Source organism: Sebastes umbrosus, chromosome 20, assembly GCF_015220745.1.
Source record: "Sebastes umbrosus isolate fSebUmb1 chromosome 20, fSebUmb1.pri, whole genome shotgun sequence".
Classification (NCBI taxonomy): domain Eukaryota; kingdom Metazoa; phylum Chordata; class Actinopteri; order Perciformes; family Sebastidae; genus Sebastes; species Sebastes umbrosus.
Window position 1 is genome coordinate 2,090,877 of NC_051288.1, and position 27,917 is coordinate 2,118,793.

General features: G+C 41.6%; 1 protein-coding gene across 1 annotated transcript; it reads right to left on the minus strand.

The window, feature by feature from the left end:
- Positions 1-1,856: 1,856 nt before the first annotated feature.
- Positions 1,857-27,917, minus strand: LOC119480006 (germ cell-specific gene 1-like protein). The gene is made up of 5 exons (XM_037756066.1): positions 27,469-27,917; positions 25,657-25,704; positions 18,852-19,004; positions 3,214-3,325; positions 1,857-2,672 (listed from the first exon to the last, which is right to left on the minus strand). The coding sequence occupies exons 1-5, from the start codon at positions 27,767-27,769 to the stop codon at positions 2,372-2,374; spliced, it is 915 nt and encodes a 304-aa protein (XP_037611994.1). The 5' UTR covers positions 27,770-27,917; the 3' UTR covers positions 1,857-2,371.

Sequence of the window (27,917 nt, forward strand, 5' to 3'; positions counted from 1 at the left end):
CTCCTCTGTAGGTCTGTTGCAAACAGGAAACAAGAAGTAGGTAGTATTCTCCTGTTGGAAGAGGCTGGGACACGGTCTTGAGTTATGAGGTATGACACATGCTCTAACACTGGAGCTGCTAATGGCTCAATTTTGGCAAGTGCAGACCAGATTTGCCTGTTTATGTTTTATACCCCAATGATATGACGCCATGATGACGCGTGACATCTCCTCTTTTCACCCTGCTTGGCACAGGCATCAGAAGCAGTCCTTTTTAATCCTGGCTGTTATGCTGAAAGGTATAATATGCAACAACCTAAAAAACAATGTATAGAATCCCTCTCAATGTCTGTTTCTGTAGAGACCCTGCAGGCCTCTGCCTGTATTTCTTCTGATTTGTATTTACTCGGGACGCTGCTGGCCGTCTGCCAACAGCCTTTGGGCCTCTGTCTCTTTTAACTCAGACTTGTCTGTGCTGGACCATCGGTCCATCCTAGGACACCTGTCTCTCTCTCTCTCCTGACTGTCGGTGCCTCATCCCACATGTTAGTTCTGTATCTTCAACCTCTGGGAGCCTCTCCTCTGGAACCTGCTTGACATCCTCCCGGATCCATTTTCTTCATATATTTTTTACATTCTATGTATGATTTGTATTGTGTTGGTTATTCTGTACACACAACATCTAAAGCACGGCTGTCCGAGGGAGAGGGATCCCTCCTCAGTTGCTCATCATGAAGTTAAAGTTTTGTGGGGAGTTTTTCCTTATCTAAAGTAAGGGTCAAAGGACAGAGGGTGTTGCATGCTGTAGATTGTAAAGACCCCTGAGGCAAATTTGTGATATTGGGTTATGTAAATAGAATTGACTTGACACTTTATTAATTATATTTTATTAATCAAATATGACATCTGTGACCACTTTCTTTCAACTGCACCAAAAGAAACAGAACAGGTTATCGCCCTGTTCTGTTTCTTTCTGTGTCCACTACAGGACATGAAATATTGGAGGCCTATGTTTCAAAATAAAGTCATTGATCATTACTCTGTAGAACATTTTCCACACCTGATTTCCACCTAAATTTAAAGTAAGAAACTGCTAAAATGCCTACAATCCCCCCAAAATACTGAGGACCCAACTTCTGATTTTCACTAAAGGAGAATCATCCTTTTAGGCAAGACAGCCAGAAACAGGGAAATGTATTTTCAATTTTAAAGCTACATTAATAAAATAAATATTTTTTTTATATTAAAACCGGCTTAAATGTGCGACGGAGTATTAGGGCCACATTGAGGGGGAAATAAATCGGAGATTTCAAAAATAAAGTCATAATGTTACGAGAAAAATGTCGTAATTTAATGAGAATAAAGTCATAACTTTACGAGAAAAAAGTCGTAATATTACGAGAATAAAGTCATAACTTTACGAGAAAAAAAAGTCGTAATATTACGAGAATAAAGTCATAACTTTACGAGAAAAAAGTCGTAATATTACGAGAATAAAGTCATAACTTTACGAGAAAAAAGTCGTAATATTACGAGAATAAAGTCATAACTTTATGAGAAAAAAAGTTATTTCCTCCTCCACAAAAGAGTTAGTCTCCCCATCAGGTCCGTGTGGTTCTTTCTTCGAAATAAACGCAGTTTCTTGCACAATCTCTTCAAGATCCTGATACTGATGATAATGTGGTGCTGATGTGCCAAAAGATGAAGTATTTGGTTATTTGTGAAACCTAAACTAACGTATAACTTCACAAGATGCTCCATGTTCCTCATTTTCACACTATTTCCCCTCTAAAATAACACGTCAAATTACTACTTTATAATATTATGATTTTAGTCTCGTAATATTACGACTTTTTTTTCTCATAAACCTACGACTTTATTCTCGAAATCTCAGATTAATTTCTCCTCAATGTGGCCCTGATACTCCGTCATATAAATGACCATGTGTAATGTGAAAGGTGTTGCTTTCAGCTCATTGTTTTGGTAACTTTATTATTTGGTTCAGTCTTACTGCTCTCATTTCCACACTGTTTCCAGCAAAAATCCCTGATAAACCCACTGAACGCTACCCGCCCGGCACCAAACAGCAGACAGACGAAGTTAGCAACTAGCTGGTGAACAGAGTGAAACGTCTAGGCGAGCTTCAGACCCAGTTATAATTGTCAGGAGTTAGATTGATATCAGACTAATCAGGAGGCCAGAAACACAACTCCAAATGAATGGTAATGTTGCTCCGTATCTGCTAGATGTTGAAACTGTTTGCTAACACGTTAGCCACGTTAACTTTATAGTACGTCATGGTTTCATTTTGCTTACAGTAATTATATAATTGTACCACACTGAACATGACAATGACCGGTTGATGTTTGTATGAAGTGTACACGCTGCTCCTCTAGCAGTACTCCTCTCCCTGTGGGTCGGGCAGGTCGTTGAGGTCCAGGAAGATGGAGGTGTTGGACAGTTTGCGACCGTTGGACGACAGGTCCAGCAGCTCCTCGGCGGTGCTCGGCACGGAGCTGATGTACATGTCCCACACCTGCTCCGGAGAGTCCAGCTCCAGCAGCCTCTGCTTGATCTTCAGGTTCTTCTCAATGTTCCTGCGCTTGTGCTTGAACTCCAGGATGGTTTTGGTGTAGCGGTTGATGGTGGTGACCGAGGACGCCATGCAGGCTGTGAAGGAGCTCCATGCCAGACTAAAAGGAAAGAGACAGAAAACAGTTTCATTCAAACTAGGACATTATTCATCCAGACGTATCAGCTAATAATGTGAAAAATATATCCTGATATAAGGTCCCATATTATAAAAAAGTGTGATTTTAATTTTTTTTAAATTATAAAGCAGGCTTAAGTGCTATATAGATACTGTGAAAGTATTGAAGTTGTTGCCTAGCAACGCAATTCTGTTGCAATTTCGTCGCAATTCCGTTGAAATGCGCTAAAACGGAGCGTTTAAGACAGAGGGTAAATACAGGCATATTCAGGCCGACAGTATGAGGAAAATAAAGTTTTTTTTTAACATTACAGCATGTAAACATGTTCTAGTAGAAACACAAAATACAAGCATGAACCTGGAAATTAGTATAATATGGGACCTTTAATGTATTAATTGCTAAAGAAGTATTAAATCTCCCTCCAAATGGGCTGGATATATGGACTAGATGATATAATAAAGTGCTCCCTGATAGTCTTTGCTGTATGTATGTGCAGATTGTCAAATGCTGTATGTGAACTCACATGTACGACCAGCTGTAGTCCCATGTTTGAGGTTTCCAGTCCTCTGGGCCCAGACTAACTGTCAGCTGGAAGGCTGTGGTGAACATCATGTGGGCCACCATACCCAACAGACCTGCCAGACAGAGAGGGGGACAAGAGATGAGAACGAAAATCACACATCCTGTCCTGACATCCCACCAAGACCAATCACTGCACTTCTCTTCAGCCACCACTTGGTGGCAGTGTTATATAATGCTAGACTGATTACCCATTGAAACAGCACAGTAAACCTACTACTAAGTAAACCTACTACTAACCTTCTGAGTGCCTTGGAAGACAAGAACAAACTAATCAGCAGCTGGAGCCTTGTCGTCTCTGAGCAGCTGTCAATCACAAGTCAATTAAACTCTGACCAAACGGTCAAACTAGGCAGCGCCGATCAAATATGAATCAATATTATGTTACTGTAATGCCTATTTCTCTCATAAGATGTTTTCAGAAACATCTTGTAGTGTACTGTTTAGCTGTAAAATGAGAAAGTTTGGTGGGCAGTGCTTGGTATTTCCTCAACTGGTCTCAACATGGCTGCCGGGTCACAAACTTTCTCATTTTACAGCTGAACAGTCCACTGTTCTCTCATGCAGTGCTGTCAGGATATATTGACCGTTTTATCATCATATAATGCTCCAATTCTACCCGCTGCAGCTTTAAGTCAGCTTTGAAGGTGGTTAAAAGAGGAAAAACAGCAGAGCTTTCCTCCTTCAGAGCTCCTGCTTCAGTACTTTGATATACTAAGGCCAACACTTCTACAAGCCATAAACTCAGCTTTAGAGAGGCGGAAGTTTAAACTGCTTTCATTTCTTTAATACCCAAAAAAAGGGCAAAGATTTTGAGGTGAATCAACTTCCCAGTACGAACACTTTAATAGCCCTTATATAAATCATTAGGTCCTAAAAGTTGTAAAAAGTTATTTCCCTTCCTCCGTTCATGTGAATGAGGCCCAGACCAAGGCTGGAGCGAGGGCTGGGAGGAGGAGTTAGCAAGCCGTGACGACGGCGTGACGGCTGTGACCCCGTGACGGCTGTGACCCCGTGACCGAGCCATGTGACCGAGCATACGCTACTGCGCCTGCTCCATGGGCCCAATGGATGCGGAGGATCGCCAGAAGATCCGGGTACTTTTCCACTCGGAAGTCGAGCCATTTAGGCTTCATGCTCCACTGAGCAACTCTCTAGGAATGAACGGGGCCCCGCCTCCAATGCTGGATCCAGTTCTCTTTATACAGTACATCCAGGAACCTAACCTGCCAATGATATGATCATGAGCTTTGGAATTAATGCTATATTTCTACTATAAATTATGTAGTAAGCTACTTAGCCAGACATGCTAACATTTACAGTTTACCTTAGAGCAGATAAACTACGATGACCAGACGTCCCGTTTTTTCCGGGACTGTCCCGGTTTCAAGCTGACATGTCCCGAGACCCGACACATATCTGTAAAATACTCAAATGTCCCGGTTTTCAACAGTCACTAACAAATTTGTCCCAGTTTTCACTACAATTAAAATAACAATATTATACTTATGTAGACGTTAATCATGTTTCAGTCATTAATTAATTTGTGCGCATGAGATAAGTATACAGAGAGGCAGCACAACGCACTGCTGCTGTCTCTATAGAGATGTTACGCACCGTCAAGCCACAATTACGCACGGACACAACAGATCCGCTAGTAAAATTTATTGTAGTTTTGAACCACAGAACACGGTTCCTTCTGTACATCAACAGGCTTTTCAGCTCCACATTTTTAATTATAGTAGCCTGAGACAAAACAAGTTGAAAAAGAATGTGCGTAGGCCCAGACAACAATACGTTTCCTCTGAGGGAATCTCTCTACAGGACTCCCAAACTGTCAGTGCATCGTGACGGGGATAGTACTGTGATTAAAGGGGGTGAAAGTAGTTAATGTGATACTATAATATATAATATAATAATGCCTTCTTTCTAATCCCACTCCGTGCTCAAATGCGCCACAGGTGCGCCAAGTTAGTCATCCTGATGAAAATGCCTATGGTACGTGCATATTAGCGCGTGCCCATGCGCGTGCGCGTGCATGAACGTGCGGTACACTTAAGAGTCCCGGTTTGGGGGTTTGAAAATATGGTCAACCTAAGATAAACATGCGGTTTAATCTTTTCCATACACTTTCATTCTTGTGTTTTTGGTTTAAGGCTAGATAAAGATACCACCCTCCTAACTCTTTATATAGCCTACAGAGTATCACTGTTATGCTACAGCTCCATACACATTTTTGCATGAGGAGAAATCCTTGACAGGCCTGCCGTCAGCGACAGTACCGATAAGCTGTAACTGGTTCTGTCTGTGCATCCTCCGCTCCCCCAATCAGTGCTACTCACTGTCCTTTTCCCAGTAGCCTTCACTTCTCCTTGTCTCGTCTTCTTCTCTAGCTCTTGATTGGTTTTCTCTTTTCCCATTTATTTATTTTTTCCTTTTGTGTCTGCGTTTTTTTTCTTCTGTTATGTGCCAGACTTTGTCAGTTGAAGCCCAGGGATCCTTGCTCTTTTCACACTGGACTTCTCAACGCCTATAAAATAGAGCAGGAATAAAAGCCAGCATGTGATCCGATTACCACATAACTCCCCAAATCCCCGGAATGAAACAAAAGCGCACCAGATTCAACACCAAACACCTAAATTCATCTCATCCCTATCAATCCTCATGTTTATTCCTAAAGATATCCCAGTACAATATTATCATAATGTTATGCAGAGCACAGGCAGCTTTGTGTCAGGACGAGTGGAACAAAACTGAGATCTGAGTCTTGGCACGTTCTGTGATGTGGAAATTCTGCACGCTCTGCTCACACAAGGTCAGATTATTCTATATGAAGTCAATAAGTGTCAATCCAGGTTGTTTATTTTTAGTGACAAAGCACTTCATAAGGTCATACAGCATCAGTTCCTTCCTCTGTTCAGCTCTATCACACAGAGTGAGTGGTTTAGTGTCATCGGTAAATGTTGTCATGCTCAGCAGTGGCCACTAGAGGCCGGCAAGGTTAACCAAAAATGAATAAATTAATGAATAAGAGCAAGATTTTGAATGGAATTATGATCAAGCCCCCAGGAAGAGCATCAGGCTTTGAAGCCAATTGTCGTAGTGGCCAAACCTTGGAATCATAACATCCGGGTCGGTCATGTGATGCCACTGGTCCCAAAAATACGTTTTGTGTCTAGAAGGTAACCCCTAAATTGTGCAAAACTTGCAAAAACAACTCTCATGAGACTCGCTGCCCAACGACCTATCATAACCTTAACATACATTAACATACATAGGTGAATCCATTTTTCCCCAGCCCTTATGGACAGTTCTCAACCCATCGGTTCTAAGCAGCAAAACCGATGGATTGCCTACTCCAGCGTAAGAAATGAGTCCTTACCCCAAGTGAAAGAGTTTAAGTACCTCGGGGTCTTGTTTGCGAGTGAGGGGACTATGGAACGTGAGATTGGAGACGGAGAATCGGAGCAGCGGGGGGGCGGTATTGAATTCGCTTTACCGCACCGTTGTGATGAAAAGAGAGCTGAGCCTGAAGGCAAAGCCACGATCTACCGGTCAATCTTTGTTCCTACTCTCACCTATGGTCATGAGGGCTGGGTCATGACCCAAAGAACAAAATCGCGGGTACAAGCGGCGAAATGGGTTTCCTCATGAGGGTGGCTGGCGTCTCCCTTAGAGATAGGGTGAGAAGCTCAGTCATCCGTGAGGGACTAGGAGTAGAGCCGCTACTCCTTTGCGTTGAAAGGAGCCAGCTGAGGTGGTTCAGGCATCTAGTAAGGATGCCCCCCCTGGGCGCCTCCCTAGGGAAGTGTTCCAGGCACGACCAGCTGGGACCCAGGACTAGGTGGAGAGATTATATCTCCACTCTGGCCTGGGAACGCCTCGGGATCCCCCCAGTCAGAGCTAGTTAATGTGGCCCGGGAAAGGGAAGTTTGGGGTCCCCTGCTGGAGTTGTTGCCCCTGGCAACCCGACCCCGGATAAGAGGTTGAAGATGACGATGATGACCTTATGGACAGTAGGACGGGGGATTTGATAGTTTATGTTGCTTCATTTATCTGAAGTTGACAAGATAAACATAATACGCTGTATTTATTTTTAGTTCAAACAAAATGGTTAAAGTAAGACAAGTAAGGCATGTAAAGGAAGGGGGTTTGGGGGTGGGGGGGATGGAAGGGCCGGCTCTGATGCCAAGGGAGCATGGGGCTGAGGGAACATAGTGCCTAATTTGAGATGGGAAAAAATCATAGAACTAAGATATGAGTAGTATTTGACTAGTGCAAAAGAAAAGTGTTTGTTTTTAGTTTTTACAGAAAATGAGTCGAACAGCATGAACATGAACTCTGAATGACCTTAAATGTGCTAAATGCTAAATTCAGAGCATTTCTGAAGTCACAAAGTTATATGAAGTCATTAGGAACCAACTGATAAAAGTGAAAATATGAATGATAGAGTCCAGAGTTTCAAATTTGTTTTATATATTTTTACGAGACTACAATAATTGGCTATAATTCTCCCCTTTTCGAAGGGTGGACGTCTTCTGGTGCCCCAGCGTGATGCATAGTACTGCTGGCAATTATTCATAATTGTGTAATATTCATTTCAGCATATTTTTTTGGTCAATACTAGCATATTAGATTCCACTCCTAAACTAGCCAAAGGTCTTTATATTCAACACCACTGCCATAGGAGTAGATGTCCAGCTGGACTTAACAAGCAAGAGCCCTGTGGTGAGAAGAGATGTATTCATTAAATTCAGCAATCTGAGGGATTTGGGTTCCTTACTCTGTAACAATGTTGTTTCAGCATCCAAATACCCTGTATTCAATGCAATGTAGTCAAGCTGTCAGAATTCCCCGTCGAATTCAAGTGCCCCGTTTTTTTCCCCCTTTTTAATTAAGACACAGCGTGCCACCGGCCCTGTGCAACATAGAGAGCTTGTAACTGGCTGTTACTTCCAGCCTGAGGAAGAAATAGAGCCTGAGATGGAGCCACGACGAGCTATCAGCCCTGTGAAACACAGAAGGCATGTATCTAGCTGGTACATGTGTTCCAGCCTGAGTCATAATCCTCTGACTGTTTCTGCATCTCAGTTAATGCATGTTGAAATGTTGGTATGCAGTCTTACTCTTGTAAACCCTCCATTCCAGACACAGCAATAGAGAAGCCCTGCGTAGAACATTTTATTTCCTCCCTAGCACAGAGCCTATAAACCCTGTTGTCTCAGCAGGTATCTCTCTGCCCCGTCAGAGACTGCTCTTTACCTCTCCTCTTCTCCTCTTCTCTCTCCTCTTCCCTCTCCTCTTCTCTCTCCTCTTCTCTCTCCTCTCCCCTCTCCTCTTCTCTCTCCTCTTCCCTCTCCTCTTCTCTCTCCTCTTCCTCTCCTCTTCTCTCTCCTCTTCCCTCTCCTCTTCTCTCTCCTCTTCACTCTCCTCTTCCCTCTCTCTTCTTCTCTCTCCTCTTCCCTCTCCTCTTCCCTCTCCTCTTCTCTCCTCTTCTCTCTCCTCTTCCCTCTCCTCTTCTCTCTCCACTCTGCTGCTCTGTGGCCGGCTTTCCAGCGAGCTACGCCCGCAGGTGATTGTGGAGCTTTTCAACTCCAAAAAGGCAGATAATCACAGGTTCCTGTTCATTTATAACGGACATCTGTGTTGTGATATTTAAACAAAACTATCCGTCAACAAGGAACTACAAGCCTCTCGTCTACAGACCGGTCTCTAGAGAGCTCCAGCCGGAGGAGAGGTAGCGACCCCTGGCAGCTAGCTAGCTGTCACGGCAGGTTTTGGAGCTTCTAAACTCCGAAAACGTTGGAGCTGGGTTTTAATGGATTATGGCATTAAAAAATATATTTCAAAATCGTAAAAAAAAAAGAAATCACAATACATACTGAATCCATTTTTTCCCCCACCCCTACTATTTATATATGCAATATTTTCTTCATTTTGGGGGGGAATATACCTAATCTCACAACGGCATCACTATCCCCTTTAGTATACGTCACAATGGAGTTAAATTGCCAAAGACTTTGCACTATTCATCTCATCATGCACCACGTAATCAATTATTCTTCATTGGAAATGGAGTCTCTCCTGATTGAAATGAAGCTCAGCGGAAGTTCAGTCAGGAAAACTCTCTTTACTCTCTCATTTATTCTCAAATCTCTCTGTCTCTCCGGCTCTCTTCTCCAGACAGCGAGTCACGTCTAAATAAAATATAACACATGCAGATGGTGCTGAGAGGTTCAGTTAACGTTTGACTGAAAGTTAGAATGGGCAGAACGCCAGGGCAAGGCCATGAAAACAGAACTCACTCAAGCTGGAGTGTGAGAGGCTTCAGCAGCAGGAGAGGGTGTTGGGTTCAACCTCTGTCAGATAAAGATGAAAAGATGAAGACGCCATGACACCGTTTCCGTTGTGATATACTGATCATGAAGATGGTGTCAGCTCCATGATGAACCTATGGGCTGCCCATGCCAAATGTAAAATGCACCTAAACCAAAATCTTTCCAGGTTATTTTTCTTGTCCTATATCACGGTGGGATGAGGAGCCGGAGCTGATTATTTCTTTACGGATTTTTTTTTACCAGGTTACTTTGACCTTGTAAGATTTCCAGAAATTGTCTGCCAAGGCTGAAGTGGCTAGTGGGAGCTAGTTAGGATACATTTCACCTGGTTGTCCTGTTCCTGTTTGGATGCCAAAAATATTTAGCCCTCGTTTGAAGGACGAGATGAATTTACCTTCTTGAAATACTTTCTATTAAAGCTGCACTAATCAATATTTGTCACACATGGATAATGGATCAAATGACTGTGTACGATGTGTAATGTGAAAAAGGTCACTTATTGTGACACACCCAAAGAGAGCTAGAATGGCACTCGGAGAGCGCAGACCTCCGCCCCCCCACCCCGCTCTCCGTTCAGCTTGCGCCATCATCCACGTGCATTTTTATTTATGATGAGATCAGCTGTACGTAGCGGAGCATCATAAAACACTTCATTCAAACTAGACAGAAACAAAATAAAACTCACCTAAACCATCGTCGTTACTCTTTCCAACAATCACCAAGTGTGCTTTGGTCCAACTCAACTGGAATATCACAGTTTAATGTGAGAAAACACAGAATCTACAGTTGTTCCCCCCACCCCCGCTCTCTCTCTGAAGGAAGAAGGGGGGGTCATGCGTCATCAACGCGTCATCAGTTAACTGTGCATGTGTTATACCCAGAGGTCTTAATGTTCTGGCTGATTGTAATGCTTAAAAACATTCCTGAATCCGGATCATGATCCGGATCACCACTAAAATCGAATGGATTGTTCGTTGTGCCACACCCCACCCCTCCAAAAAATGTCATTCAAATCCATCACGGACTTTTGGAGTAATCCTGCTAACGGACAAACCAACAAACCAACGTCGGTGAAAACATAACCTCTTTCCTAGGCCTTGGTGGAGGTAAATATCTACCAAACCTGCATTAGCTTCAAATCTATGGAAGCGTCTTTCAGTTAATTCAGCCGATTTGACTGTTGTCAGGTTATTAAATAGGCGTTATCGGACGCTATAAGCCCCATAGATATGGGTCAATAGGGGCCAACTACACCTACTAGTAGGTTTTATCATCTATTCACATGCTGCATCACAGAAAAAAAGGTATAAAAGAACATGACAGCGACCTCTAGCAACTGTAGTAATTATGGCAGGAGCAGGAGCGGAAGTCAGGCGCTGTAGTATAGACTATAGTACTATACTACAAGGGGCTGAGGTCGGGGACGATGGATGGGACACAAAACACAGGGATTTCACCCAGGAGACTGAAGTTTGCATCCGGTGTGAAACCACCAACGTGTAGTTGTCTTTGTGTTTGTAGTTATCTTAGTCAGTAGTTTAGTCTGTTGTCGATGTGGACGCCTAGGTACTTGTAATCCTCCACCACATCGACATCCCCTCCCAGAGTACACAGGGGTTGTGAAGCCGTCCTCCATCGATCACCATCTCCCTGGTCTTGGCTACGTTCAGAAGCAGGTGGTTTCTCCCAGTCCACTCCACAAAATCATCCACCAGTGCTCTGTACTCCACCTCCCTGCCATCACTTATACAGCCGACCACTGAACTGAAAGTCTGTGGTGTACAAGGTGAAAAGAAAGGGAGTCGTCACAGTCCCCTGCGGAGCTCCAGTACTACCAACCACCATATCAGACAGAACACTGCCCAGTCGGACAAACTGTGGTCTGTCTGTCAGGTAGTCGTAATCGTGAGCTCTCTGCAGCAGGTAGGTGATGGCATCGTCAGCTCCAAAAATGAAAACTGCAGAGGGTCCAGCGATGATTTCACCTGCGGTCAAACGTTGCTTGAACAGGTGTAAATAGTGCATTGTTCGGAACTATTTTCAGCTGCGGATGGATACACATGCAGTGTACTTTATTGCAGCAGGTATTGATTCAGAAATCCTGATTTTGTTCTTACTTGTTTCGTGGTTACTACTACGTGGCTACCTTATCGTTTCCTGATGTTATGAAGTAGAGATGTAATTTCCACTCAACCGTACGACAGGAACAGATGAATGTTGAATGACAGTAATGAGGCAACAAGCAAGTAACACAACGTTTGAGGGATATTTAACCAGCAAGGGTACAGCCTCTTCATTGCTTCACATGCCAACAAGATCAAAGAGGACTTGGCTGACTCTGAACTTAGTCTAAAATCAAAGTATTAGTCAGACTTTGAGAATCCCATCTCTGTCTCTCCAAGCTGATCAATATGCAGGTTCAGGCTCAGTAAGGTTTATTTAGTCCATGTCTCTGTTTTCCCAAAAATGTTGCACACAAGATGATCTAAATTTTTTTGTTGATCAGGTCATTCCTTATAGACATAGGATGCTTCAAGGAAGATAATACTTGCTGATCTCAAGATTATTCCAGTAATATGACAGTAACTTCACTCTCCTTACTTAAACCCAATAGAAACATAAAGAGAAATTCTGTTATTTGTAAACCTTGGTCTTATTCCCATAGTTATGCCCATTATGACTTTTGGTCACAATAACATTTAAAGGCCTTATAAAGCAATAATAAGTATATCAAATTAGCTTTCAAAATCATGGAAAAATAAGCAGTATTCTCTGCTCTGAGACGCTGAAACCACGGCCACAAGCGGGGAAGGTGCATTCCCATAGTACTAGCGAGCGAAGAGGGAAGAGCCCAGGGGACGCTCGGGGACCTGAGTCCTTCTGATCGAGGCTCAGCCCGTGGACGGTGTGAGGCCAGTAACAGCCCCCATCACGCCAGGGTCCGGTCTTCTCGGAGTCGGGTTGTTTGGGAATGCAGCCCAAAGCGGGTGGTAAACTCCATCTGGGGCTAAATACCGGCACGAGACCGATAGTCGACAAGTACCTTAAGGGAAAGTTGAAAAGAACTTTGAAGAGAGAGTTCAAGAGGGCGTGATGGTAAATAGGTGGGGTCCGCGCAGTCTGCCCGGGGGATTCAACTCGGCGGGTTAGGGACGGCCGCTCGGTGTGGGAGGATCCCCTCGTGGGACCTCTCCCCGGCACAGGCTGGCCCCCCACCGGGCGCATTTCCACCGAGGCGGTGCGCCGCGACCGGCTCTAGGTCGGCTCGGAAAGGTTCGGGGCGAAGGTGGACAAAGCGCTTGCTTTTGTGGTCCTGGTAGTCTCAAAGATATTGGTGGCCCTGGTACTCCATACTCTGACACTTTGTCATTTTCCTGGGCTTCTCTTTTGCCTTTCAAAAGCCAGGTTTGTGAAGACGGGTGGGGTCATGCTACGGATGGCTCCACTGCGTCATCGAGCCATGGTTTCAGCCCCCCCGGTCTAACTCCATAATCTAGTACTACAATGTTCACAGTCTTTGTTTTCAGTCGTTATTTTCCAACACTTATAATGTGTTTAGATACAAATCTGTGAATTTCCTTTACACGGCCTTTAATAACAGTTGAACAGAAAAGCTCTCAAACACTTGTCTCCTGCTAAAAGGCTCCCTGTGGAGTCTAAGACCTCTCTAGTGGTGCTATGGAGCTGTGTTTCTATTAGTGGGTCCCTGTTTGGTTTATCTTGTGCATGCACACGACGACGTGACACACAGTCTTGTCAATGGTGTCACAATATATCCACTGATCAGCTGCTGCAATGCACCAGCAAAGACAGGGTAGAAGAAGACCACGAGCCAGCAAACACGGATGCAGGATTTAAAAATCTATAATAAATATAAAGACATTCAAAAATAATAAATACTTATAAATACTAAAAAATAAGAAAATGGGCCTTGCAGATGTTTATGAGGAAGGAAATGCTCTTGATGTGTTTGTTAGAGCCCAACAATATGTTTTAATGATCACCGTATAAAATATATACACGCTGGCCTGTTTAACGTTGCAGAAGAGTGAATAATGCCAACATCTGTTATGACAAAAACTATAAAATCCTTCAACTTACCAGCTATAGATTTATGGTTATAATTGAATTATTAATTTTCCAAATTGATAGTTTAGTATACTTTACGAGACTACATTAATTAGCTATCATTTTCCCTTCGTCAAGAAAGGTGGTGCCCCGAGTGATTTAATGTAAATTAAATCATATCATACATTATAAATAATAATCATTTTGATAATTACTAATTACTTCTGATCGCCATTTTAATGCCTTTGCACAAACATAATTCTGGTGCCCCGTTATTATTATTATATATGTAGATAATTCTATTTATATCAATTTTTATTGATATTAATGATTATCTTTACTAATAACCTGCTCCTACCTGCGTTCCCAACTAGTTGTTGTGTCTGTTAAGGCGCCAGTTTTAAGGTTTAAGATTGACAAATGCACAGAGATTCTCCACCAGCATGATCCAAGAATTAATATTCTAGAGTGAGAATACAGCTTTACTGATAGCCTCCTACCTGGGTGTCTCAACAAAATAGACACGTTACAAACGTTCAACATCAAAGAACATGTTCAAAGTGTTCAAAGAGCCACGGTGTTCAGCTCGGAGCCGATAGCTCTTTTAGACGTTTCCTGAGCCTGACCTGTGAAGTCAGTAAAATACTGCGAGTCTTTGCTGTTGAGCAGAGCATCTTTCACTGCTGATTTACTGCTCAGAGTGTGGCGGCCAGGATCGTTTTCACAGAGTGGATTAGAGAGAAGGTCATTGTTACAGTACGTCCTCCACCGGGAGAGGGAGGCAGACTGCAAACTGGCTGGAAGTCTCCTCGGGGGCTTAAACGCTGCAACTGGCCTCAATATGTGATAGGTCAAATGCCAGCATGGGAACAGAACTAAGTCCTCAGTTGCTTTCAGTGAAATTAAATTAATTTTTTTTCCTAAGAAAGCAGTATACTATATCCTGTTTGTATTTTTTCTTGTGTACTCCTTGTTGTTGTTTGGGATCCAGGCGGGGAGGGCAGAGTCAGGCTGACGAACTGTTGCTGACAGGGTTACTTTACCACTTCAGCATCACCATCACCACAACACATATATTGTGCATTGTCTCTGCTAAATAAATAAATAAAACAATAAATAAAACAATAAATAAATAAATGAATGAATGTTTTCCAGGGAAAAGTGGCGTGTGTTACATTGTTTCGGCTTTCTGTGACATTTCAATGTCCAGGAATGGCTTTCTAACATATTGGGTACATTTATAATCAAACTGGATTTGCACACACTGCTGTGGTTCAGAGGGAGAGACAGAGAAAAGCAGACGTAACCGCCCTGTAAGGAGGCAGCGGAACAACTGGCACAAATTTCATGGTTGATCCACCCAGAGAAGCGGGGCCGGCACACACACACACACACACACACACACACACACACACAGATACACACAGATACACACAGCCCCCCCCCCCCCCCCCCCCGTAACCAGGCAGTTCACAGAGCCTCTGCTAATGTTAAACAGCACACAGTCATACAGAGCAAGAAAAGGACCAGTCAGAGCACACACAGTCAACCAGTCCACAGAAAACGTCCTCACATAAGTGAATATCATCCCCTCGACCGCTGGCCACAAGTACGTATCTGTTGTGGACCTCTTTGGCCTTCATGCACACCAACACCAGCAGACACTCTGAGGATGAGGGTGAGTTGGATGAAGATGAAGAGGTTAAAAGGACAGGCACTAGACAGAATGATAGAAGAGAGAAAGCTATAGGCGAAGCCAGGATTAAATCCACATTAGGTCCCTTAAAGGTGACCTCTGGGACTAGATACTCCTCCTGTGTTTAAACCTTGGACTCCATCTGAGGTTACGGACATGACGAGGAAATCTCCGGACCCGATCAGTTGCCCTGATGAGTATAGGGTTTGGCTGACACAAGTATGTTCTGTTTACAACCGTCTGGTGCCTGATGTAAAATAGTTGATATTGTACCCTGCAGCAAACGGAGACTGTCCTCGTAGTAAACCAATGCTTGCATGGTCGGACACAGATGCTAAGGGCTCCATTAAAAATTGCGTGCAAATTCGCAGTGACCTTTCACAAATTGTTCACCGTGTGCTCGGAGCAAAAGAATCTTTACCTGGTTTCACTCAGCGTTTCATCACAGTGTGGGATGATCATAACGTGATGTTTGTGATTCAAGCTCTCATACAAAATGTAAAACACATTGTGACGTCCACATAAAACATGTTTGTCCCAGATTGGCAAAACAAGGACTGGGAAATAATAATAAAGAAACCGTTGGGCCTGCATAGAAACCATGTTTTCCCTACAGAAAGCTCCAAAAGCCATATAGAGAGGCAAAGTACCTCCACATCCGGTGGCCCACCATGGGACCTTATTTCGGAAAAAAATATGTACGGCAGACAACGGTCTTGATCCCGTTTGAATTGCTCCATGAATCACACAGATGATGTTTGTACATTTAAAACATCATTTTGCAAATCTAGAAAGTCTCAGTTTGTCGTAGTATCATTTAGTTTAGCGTTAAACTCCTGGTCTTTATATCAGTCAGGAAGAGAAAGAAGCATCAGACGTGTTGCTGGTGTGAGTTCATCCCAGTAGGAAACACACAGACATCGTAGCTTCAGAGAGAGAGATGTCTTTCTAATGATGTATTTTCACAGTGTGATGTTTTACAACAAACTGAGACTTTCTGGACTTACAAAATGATGTTTTAAATTGACAAACATCATCTGTGTGATTCATGGAGAAGGTCCCAAGGTGGTCCACCGGAAGGGGCGGGACATCGCCTCTCTATAAAGATCGTGCAAAGTGTAAACACCAACAGAACCAACCAAACACAACCAAACCTCCAAAGGAGGGTAATCAACAACCTAATGATTCAATAACAGACCAAAGAAGGGAAACTGTTGGAGCTGTGGTGAATGTGGACATTGGGCTGATGAATGCAGAGCTCCACAGCAATATATCAGATATCCAGATCCAAATGCTCAGAGGGCTCAGTATGCCCATGGTAGGCTAGCTCTTGACGCCCCGCCTGGGCCTCGTGGTCCAGCCTAGGGATGCCATGAAGGAAAAGGATCAGAGAAACAACATCATTCGGCCTTCTAAAAATCCAATAGAAGTTTGAATCTTGCCAGTTGAAGTTAATGGTACTACTGTTGACATTTAGTAGATACAGGAGCTACTCTATCTGCTGTAAGAGCTAATGAGCAAGTTTGTAATCCAACACCTAATTTTGTATGTACTCTGGGAGTGGCAGGCATTCCTGTTGCAGAGCCGGTGTCGGTTCAGATGTAGTGCACTCCTTCCTCATCTCTCAAAGCAGCCCAATTCATGTGATGGGGAGAGATTTATTTTGCAAATTACACGCTGTGATTCATTGTTCTCCAGATGGTTTGTTCTCAACCATCCCTGATGACAGAGTAATACAAGCAGTTCATATTGTGCAATCTACTATGGACTGTTTATATTGTTGGATTGTCTTTAATCCTCCTGATGAATACAAACAATCAGCTGATGCATTTCTGAATACACGAGTGGTTACAGTGTGAGCTCATTCTGTTGGTGGCTCCACAAGGGTGTGCTTTATCTGTCAAGTTGTCTGACGCACAGACAGTAAAAGATTTGAAGTTAAGAATTCAGTTCCACACGTCACTCTGGCAGTCCCACCTGGCTGTGAGCCACAACAGGTCCGTGAGATGACAGCTCGTATAGAGGAAGCTGCAGACTAGCTCTCAAAAACAAACAATAACCAACCTTGGTGATGGACTGTACATTTTACATCTCAATGAGCAAATCTCTCTTCCTCAACAGCCACCCCCTCCAATAAAATACCCACCCCCTTCAGAACTTTCTGAAGTACCGGCTGTTTTATGGGATTAACATAAGGATCATGTTGTTTTTCTATCTTTAATCCTCTCAGACTCACAATAGACCAATTTTTGTCTTCTTTAGGGGGAACAGGGGGTGTTTAGGGGGAGATAGCAGGTCAACAGTCGATCTCACATATAGAAGTGGTGCACTGTCTGTCAAGTTGTTCTAGTCATAAATCATAAATAAACATTAATGAATTAATGAATTAATTCAAGTATCGATAAAAGTTAGTAGGCTAGTATCGATAAAAAATCCTAACGATACCCATCTCTACTCGTGTTATAAATACAATACGTAACGTTATGATGTCATTTTGTTATCGCCAAACGTTCCAGACCTCCGACCTTGAATAGAAATCAGATGCAGACCTTTGAGTAATAAGTTTGAGGTCTAGGTCTAATGCAGGGGTCAGCAACCTGCGGCTCTGGAGCCACATGCGGCTCTTTAGTCCCTCTCAATCTGGTTTTAGGGCCAGATTGAGGAAAAAAATTAATCTGAGATTTTGAGAATAAAGTCATAATATAATAAAGTAGTCATTTTACGTGTTATTTTCTTTTTTTCTCGTAAAGTTATGACTATATTCTCGTAATATTACGACTTTTTTCTCGTAAAGTTATGACTATATTCTCGTAATATTACGACTTTTTTCTTGTAAAGTTATGACTTTATTCTCGTAATATAACGACTTTTTTTTGTCGTAATATTACGACTTTTTTCTCCTAATCTCCAATTTGTTTTTTCCCTCAATGTGGCCCTAATACTCCGTAGTACATTTGCACTTTGGCCCTCACTGCATTAGACTTATATACTATATACTTAGACTATAAACTGTGTTACCTTCATCACAATACTCAAATGTTTTACTGCTCCAGACAGATTTTTTTTTTTGTTGCCTAAAATGGCTCTTTTGATAGTAAAGGTTGCTGACCCCTGGTCTAGTGTAAACCAATGCTAACGTTAACAAGCAAGCGTAACTAGCCCCCACTGTCTGGGTGGAAGTTGAAAAAGGTTGCATCAGGCTAGAGGGTTGTAACATTGTCCAGTTAGTAGCACACCACAGAACACAAAGAGGAGGTTGGTTCTCAAATGTCAGCCACCCAGAGGACTGAAGCCTCGACACACTGTTCCAACAAATGGAAAAAAATGGACAATACCTGCAATAAAGTTTATCTTTCCTCGCACAAAAAGTGAGGAGATTATCTGCTTATCTGCAACCATCTAAATTCAAAATTTCAATTTGATTAATTTACCTGTACTGTATTTAACGGCAAAGGTGGCAAATATCATGACGCAACTTACCTGAGAGCACAGTGAATATCGCAGCGAAGGCGTTGAGCTTGAGGCCGTCGATGACGTTGCCAAAGTGACACACCTCCATGGACATCAGGATGCCTCCGGTGGCCAGCAGGAGGATGTACAGGCACTCCGCGACAATGCACAGCCACAGCACGCCTATATGGAGAGAATTGATTATGGCAAAGGAATAGCAAAGAGGAAGAAAGAAAAAAACCTATTCATATTGTGTGGGGGGTGGGGCTGAACACGGCCGAGTGAATGATGGACGGGAGTGTAGTGATAGGAATGGAGAGCGAGGAGAGATGGGGGATGGGGGAATTGAGAAAGAATATGGGTAAGTAGAGGCGAAGGGAGAGGACAGGGACTGGGAGGATGGGGAGGAGAATGCGACGGGGAAGACAGACCAGTGACCCTGTCGCCCATATCATTAACCTTCACAGTCAGAGAAAGGATATATGATCCACCAAGGGATGGACTACATCCTGAGTGGAGGTCAGTGTGCAAGGTAGGACAAAATATCAATAGATTTAAAAACCGGTGAATGTCAGCTGTGGGAGAACGTACATCATCCCTTTAATGGTAAACTAATGTGATTCCAATAGCCCTGACCAATGCTACAAGTGGAAAATTCATCAAGGTACTCTATATCATTGCTTGTGGGAATGTGAGGAGGTTCAACAATTTTGGTCTTCCGTGATACGTTATCTCTCTCAAATGACCTCTTCTCCAATACCTTTAAAAATCCTACGTTATGTAGGACGTTATGTGCCATTGTTCTGTGTTGGAAAAATGTTTGTCTCTTAGCAACTGGTTGAAAAACCTAACATAAAGTTTGGCTCCTCAGAAACTCATATTTATAGTTCGGAAGAAAGCTTCAGAGTTTTATGACATCTGGGAAATGTTTTTGTTAAAAATGGCGACATTGAAGAGACACTAGAAGTGTGAAGTTAGAGTAAAAATGTACTAATCTACTGTGAGGAATGTGTGCTGTACTTTTTTAATGTTTGTGACCATATTCTCAATTAAATTTAAGATATTTATTTTTAAAATATTTTATTTATTTACTTCATTATATTTTCATTGTAAATTTATATCCATTTAACTTAATGGTTAGCTATTTACTTTCAATTAAGATTGTTTATAGTTATAATCATTTTTATATTATTATTGTTTTATACACTGCCATATGTTCAATTTGGGGGAAGGTTCTGTGTTGTATGTACAATGTGTTAAATGTATAAAATCAATAAATATATGTTAAAAAAAAAAAGTAAGCTGTGGTGTAATTGCATGTATCACCCAAGAACAGGTAGTTATTGTGTGGTTAATTAATCACAAGGTGGACTAAAGTAAGAGTAAAATTTACATCCTTCAGTTAAAAAGGTCTTTTTTTAACCTGCTCTAAATCGAAATCCACATAAAAATTTCTATAATTAAATTTATAGTGGTGGAGAGGATTAAAGAAAATGTCATTAAAAAGTGGCATTTGCATTTAAAAGTTTAAACGGGCAGCAATTAAGTGCATTTCGGAAAAGTATTTCCTCTCATTTTTTATTTTTTTTATTTTTTTTATTGAATTAGGACAGTGCACATTAATCAACATATCAGCAATACGCATCGATGCAAATCGATAAATAGCTACATTTCATCCGTAGTCCTTAAGCGGGTACTCACAAAACATAAAACAAATTTTGCAATTACAGGCCACCTCACAGGACAGTCCACGAGACCGCACACACAATTTTGCTTTGATATATCTAATATTTGAATCGTATCGTCAGCAGAAGAGATGGATCCCCTCAAGTGAATGTAAAATGACGGGGTTCGTGTGATAACAGAGCACCATACTGTTTAAATACACTGGCATCATTACAGTGTCATTTCAGATCTCTTTCTTTCAGGGTCAGAGTCTGGTTTTCTTTGAGGAGAGGAAAACGGCCTGAGTCCAAACCTCTAAATCACTGCCCACATCGGGGATTTATTTTGGCTATTTACATACGTCTGGTGTTGTTTCCACAGTTTGAAAAAGAACCAAGCCAACCAAAGGTTTGTAGGTGGGATTAAAGGAGAGAGATGGTGTTATTCTATATTTTTCTTCTGTCAACAAATCCCATGAAAAACAAATCATTTGTCTGACTTCCCCCGGCCTGTCTGTGGATCTCAGCTCCAACTGAAGAGGGAAATCTTTAAAAACACTTCACAAATGTATCGTTTCATTTTTTTTAAAAAAAGCTCAACAATTTCCAAAAACAGCTGGCCACTTTCATTTTTATCAAACGTTACTCAAACAGGAGGAATTCTGCATTAGTTGGGGACGTTTTTCAATGGCTTACTAGTGTTTTCAGTCTTATGGTAATATGGAACTTTTCGTCTGACAACATCATCAGATCAAGATTTCAATTTGTTTTATAACCCTCATAACTAATTATATTCCTGTCAGCCTCTGCTGTACTTTGTGTAATTTATTGATAAATAATACATTAACACTAAGAAACAAATTCATTTCTCATGTGATGACTGGAAGTATATAAAGATTCAAAACTGTAACCACTGTATTTTGAGGTAAACAAAACATGTTTTTTGCACTAAAACGGAGCGTTTCAGACAGAGCGTAAATACAGGCATATTCAGGCAGACAGTATGAGGAAAATAAAGTTTTTTTTTAACATTACAGCATGTAAACATGTTCTAGTAGAAACACAAAATACAAGTATGAACCTGGAAATGATCATGATATGGGACCTTTAAACATTTTTTTTTTTGCCAATGTGTGACCTGTAACCTTACCTAGGAAAAATGAGACCTTCCGCAACTTTCTGGGTTTTCTCTATCAGCCTGTAGACTGATTTTAATGTGAAGAATGCGGGACATTCTTTCTGTGGAAAATCCAACAAATGTGACATCATGCACGCTCGCAAGTGCCTTTACTCTCTTCAGCTTTGCTTGCATGGCATCAACAGCATGCAACAATAGCTAACGTTCGGTTAGAAATGGAGTCCGCAAATGCAAACAAACGACCAGCCACCACCACAACTCAGACTACAACACAAACTCCACAGAAGCACAAAAAAAACACACAAAGCTATATCTAGTGAAACCCGTCTTGTAAAACAGGAATGTGACCGACGTCGAGGGGCGAAAACTAGGATCGACATCGGTAGGTTCCCCGATTCATGGAGGGACCTTTCGTTTGGTTTTTCGGTATCCAAACGGACCCCGAGCTGGTAAAATTCCAATTGCACAGGTAAGCTAACATTACTGCCAATCATGTGAAATATACTGTAGAGTGATATTGTGGTTTTAGCTGTCAATCACATTCAGCCTCACTGTTTTGAGCGATGCTTGCTCACGTCTACGTGGTGCGAGCACAAGCGCGAGCAACAGGACGCTAACTGTCGTTGACTTAATGGCCACAGGTGATACTGTTAAAGGTCCCATATCGTGCTCATTTTCAGGTTCATACTTGTATTTTGTGTTTCTACTAGAACATGTTTACATGCTGTAATGTTAAAAAAAACTTTATTTTCCTCATACTGTTTGCCTGAATATACCTGTATTTACCCTCTGTCTGAAACACTCTGTTTTAGCGCATTTTGACGGAATTGCGACGGAATTGCAACAGGATTGCGGTGCTAGGCAACAGCTTCGGTCCATGTGTACTTCCTGTCAGCTGATGACATTCACATACACTGCAATCAGGAATAAACTGGGACACATTTAGAATGTTTATGTCTAAATATTGTATATTTGTGACATCACAAATGGGCAGAAATCCTGACAGCTTGTTTCAAATGCAGAGTTTCTGAATACGGGCTGTGTGTATTTCCCTGTGGATTGAGCGTTTCGATACTTTCACACTATTTATATAGGACTTAAGCCTGCTTTATAATAAAAAACGATGAAAATCTCACTTTTTTATAATATGTCCCCTTTAACAAGCAATTTCTGATTCTTACATAGAGTCCCTTTAGGTGTGGATGAGATCTACGCTGCTGCTATGAAGTAGTTGTAAGCTGACTTACAGAAATGACTGTTAAATTATTATAGTATTTTGATCAACAATCTTCTCCTGGCAACCTCTACACTAACTCCATGTAGACTAAAAATGACATTAGTTGGATGCATACGTCACCCGCTACTCATTGATTCAGGGCAAAATAACAACGCCTTCCAAAAAGAGAACATTCATGAACATTCATGTCAGACTGAATAATGAAGTGAAACAAAATGACGACTCAGTCTGATTATCAGGCTGAAGCAGGTTTCAGCATGGGAGGAAGAGGGCTGAGGGAGCTGATTAGAGGGCTTTAGAGGGTATGGAAGTGATTGTTGGAACACCACTTTACTTATTACCACAGCTCTGTGGCGCCATTGATTTGACCGAAACACTGTAATAGCCTTGGAATTATGTTATTGACTTTATTATAATTAGATGAAGAAAATGGAGGGGTTTATTTGTGTGAGGCAGGGATACTTTAAGCTACTGCCTCAGTATACGGCATGATACTCATGCTGTCATTACAAATAACCAGCAGGAAGCCTGATGGTGGCTTCAGACTGAATGTGGGATTACAGATGAAAAGAAGTGTGGCTCTTGGCGGCTGACAGATGTTCTAACAACTGTCTGATTGGTACGGGCATTGCCAGTATTTCACAGTGACAAAAGATTTTAAAATTCCTTTTTCTAAAACGTTCACTACAGTTATAATGGTCCCCACAGCGCTGAGTGATCTGAAAAGAAGCCCTTATTGTTGAGAGAGCTAAAGAGTTCAGGCCTGTGAGCAGCACAGTAACCTTTTTCATTAGATTGTACAAACATCTTCATTAATATCTGAAAAAATATCTAAGGTGGGCCTAATGTGGGACATTTCTTTTGCATTTCAGATTTCTGGAATATATTGTGATATGAAGCCAATACATTAAAGGCCCCATATCATGCTCATTTTCAGGTTCATACTTGTATTTTGTGTTTCTAATAAAACATGTTTACATGCTGTAATGTTCAAAAAACACATTATTTTCCTCATTCTGTCTGCCTGAATATACCTGTATTCCCCCTCTGTCTGAAATGCTCCGTTTTAGTGCATTTCAACGGAATTGCAACAGAATTGCATTGCTAGGCAACAGTTTGGGTCCATGTTAACTTATTGTCAGATGATGTTATTTACATACACTGCAACAGGAAATAAACTGGGACACATTTAGAATGTTTATGTTTAATACCGTGTAATGGTCTAAATATAGTATATTTGTGACATCACAAATGGACAGAAATCCTAACGGCTTGTTTCAAACGCACAATTTCTGAATACGGGCTGTGTGTGTTTCTCTGTATATTGAGCGTTTTGATAGTTTAACAGTATTTATAAAGCACTTAAACCTCCTTTATAATATATATAAAAAATGATTTTCATGTCTTTTCTATAAAAGACATGAAAATCATTTTTTTTTTACAATATGGGACCTTTAAATCCAAACCCAGTAGCACTCTGAAATCCCCAGGATGTGTCCTAATCAAATCAACAAAAAAAAAAAGAAAATGCAAATATCACACTCATAAAATAAATGGACATATCAGTACTCTAAGAAAAAATCTGTAGAGAAACAGACAATGTCCTGGCAGAAATTACTAGTACATTTTTCGTTAAGCTTGTGGCCATTTTCTTCAACCCTGAAACGGAAATTTCTGTAGATTTACAGTATATCCTCCGTATCGAGCCAAATAGCAGGCTCAACCTTTACATTCTGGAGGGAAAACAGACGCTAACGCTAGCATTTGTACGTTACCTATTGGTCTCTGCGGACCACCTGAGGCTAAAACTGGGGCTAACTCTACCTGACGTCCACTGAAGTCTAAAATATAAGCATTGATAAAACCTAAATTACAATACCAAACTTAGTCTCAAAATTAGTCAGCAAAATATTCCTGGCGTATCTGGTAACGTTAACGGTCGAAAACAACTGAACTAAACAACGAAACAGCTTTCCAACTAAAACAATACTGAGCTAACGTTAAGTCCTTAACATAAATCATTCTGGTTAGACATTAATTGTGGATTTTTTACCACAGAAGTGTGAGAAAAGTTTCTCCACATCAAAACTACACTTTGCCGTGTGGGATGGTCTCTGCCTTCTTCCAACTTTGGCGCTAGCGGAGGTTCTTGTTCCCACAATGCAATGCGTATTTAAAAATAAGGGTAAAACTCCCGTGAAAAATCTATACAGAAAATTCCTTCATATTAACATGGTACATTGGCCCCATACTTTTACAGACTTTTCCTAAAGTGTAGTACTCTAATGCCACGTTTTCTCAGACAATTGTTGATTTTCTAATGTGGGACAGTCATGTCTGAAATGTGGGACACTGAAAAGTCTTTTAAAAGGCCTAAAAATCACCTTAATTAACGTAGGAAACATTCAAGGCCACATGTGTAATCCCATGCTCAGTAATTTTACCAATTACAGTGTTATTGCTGTTACAAAACCTCGGCTTATGTGTACATCAAACAAACAATAAGACTATAAATAATAAAGAAAGAAATAAAGAATAATGAATATAATTGTTTTGAAGCATTTAGGCATATTAGGAAGACATTAAATAGCATTATTTTTATTGGCTTTTATTTGTTTGAGGAAGACCTACACCCACTGGAGCTTAGGTTTCCCACTTTATAGGCAGTGTCCCACTTTACGGCAACTCACCCTATGTTAAAAGTCCCTTTTGCACCAGTGAGATGGAACATGCTACTGAGTGATGGACGATAGGATGTATGAATTGTATTCGTGTCAGTGATAATATTTTGCTTACCTCTTTCATTTGAAGGTGCAACATAAAGGAAACTTCTGCATTGTTCACCTGGAAAAAGGTTAATTATTAGACACTGAATTGACACTTAGAGACAGTATATATAACCACTACTGCAACATGCTGATAAGTGAGACAGGAACTCCATTTGTATTCCATCAATTTTCCAGATTGAGCTATAGAGAGCCACAGGTAGCCTATTCCACCTTGTGTGACACAGATAAATCTATAAAAAAAATCCAAAAAATCCCTATTTGATCCAATCTGTGAAGGGATTTGCTTTGTGTGTTTGTCACTTCCCCCCCAGCATGTCCAAATTTCCTGCCTAAAATCCAGCCTGTAGCAGTGAGTGTGCTGGCCAAAAAATTTGACTCTCAACAGGACAAACGTTAGTATAGCACAGATACTGAGGACACATTCCTTGATCCACAACTGAGGGACCATGCAGCTGGTTTATCTGGAACAGTTGAACAGCACTCACACACGACAATAAATCATAAACAGTAAATGCTGTAGGTATAACTGGATTTCTCAGTCTTATGATATTGAACTAAATATCTTTGGGTTTTTGGATCAGACAAAACATACAATTTGAACATGTCAACTATAGGTGTGAAGACAATGGAGTAGAAGCGCTGCTGGGTCTCTGTGGTAATCACATACAGGTGCTCTTTAGATCCTCCAGATGTATTAGCCTTTTTTCCCCCTTTTTTCTCCTCTCTATTGATGATGTGTCATTTCCTTGTTTTTCCACCATTAGGCTTTGCACACTGATGGAGAACCACCCTCCCACTCTACTGATTTAGTGTAACACAATATAGATGTGCAAGCTACTGCTGAATGCTCACAGTGACCCTGATGAAGACTTATGTTGGTCGCAACGCGTTGGTCATTTTAAACAATTATTGCCATGATTTTAAATGGCAATAATTAATAAAAGACATTTTAATTTTGCTCAAACACTACAGTGTGCCTTGGATTATTTTTGGGGGAGACTTGCATTTTGTACTTTTTTGAGACCCTTTTCCACCCATGCAATGAGCCCTTCACAAGACTGGATGTCAACTAGGGATGTAAGAAAATATCGAAAATATCGAGTATCGCAATATTATATTTTGTTATACTGTATCGATTCTCAAAAACACTGTACTGATTTTTAATGAATAGTTTACATGCAAAGATCAAATCAGTCAATACTGTATTTCATTGGCAGAGACATATGCTCCCTCTCAGTGTGTCCTCTCAAAGTAGTATTATTATGATGTTGGATGTTACAGCGACCGATGTTCCGATTACATAAAGAAAGCAAACTTTTTAACTTAGATTATGCATATGGTGCTGTGTTCTTTCTACTATGACTACTATGAATTCGATTTTAATTGCCTTACTTACAGTATCACAATATATCGCATTATATTGAATCGTAACCCCTTGATACATATGGTATCACCAGCCCTAATGTCAACTTGGATATTGTGCTTTTCTTTTTTTTTCTCTTTACTATTTTCTGACATTCATTCTCAGTTGAGTAAAACCTTGCTATGAAAGTCCTAACATCCTTTGGATAAACATAATTAACTTGTAATTTCTGAGATGAATCACGGAATCTAGTCTGTGTTAAAGCACTATCATTTTTTTAGTGATGGAAGATGTTACAAGAAGCTGGACTTTGCCTTATTGTTTTGGGTTACTGGATCTGCGTGTCTCTCCAGTGACGCACAGCCTCCCCGCTGCGCCTCCGCTCCGCCGCGCCGCGCCGAGCTGCGCTCCGGTCCCCACATCAGCCCCGGCGCATTTTGTTTTTTAAAAACTTACCGGTCATGTTGATGTTCTGCTCGCAGGAGAACCAGATGCCGGTGTGAAACTTCCTCATCACGTACTTGTCTTCCCCGGTCTCCCAGATGTACTGCACCAGCCGCGTGTCGTTGATGTTGGAGCTGTTGAACCTGATGCAGAAGGACTGCCTGGTGGTGCCCGGCCCGGTGCAGAACGGCTTCACCACTTTGCGCGTCCCTTCGCACCAGTAGCTGGTGGTGAGAGCCGACACCGCCAGCAACAGAGCGACGAAGTTCAAGGTGAGAGCGAGCGATGCTCTCCGGCGCCGGTCGACCCCCATACCGGAGACTGAAGACGCCTTAATCCCCCCGCCTGGTATCACACCCGAGTCTGGCGACTTTTCCCTCCTCAAATCTTCATAATCCGGTTATTTCCGTTAATATATCCGTGGCTAATTATCGTGGCGCGTCTGGCCCCTACAGTGTGCC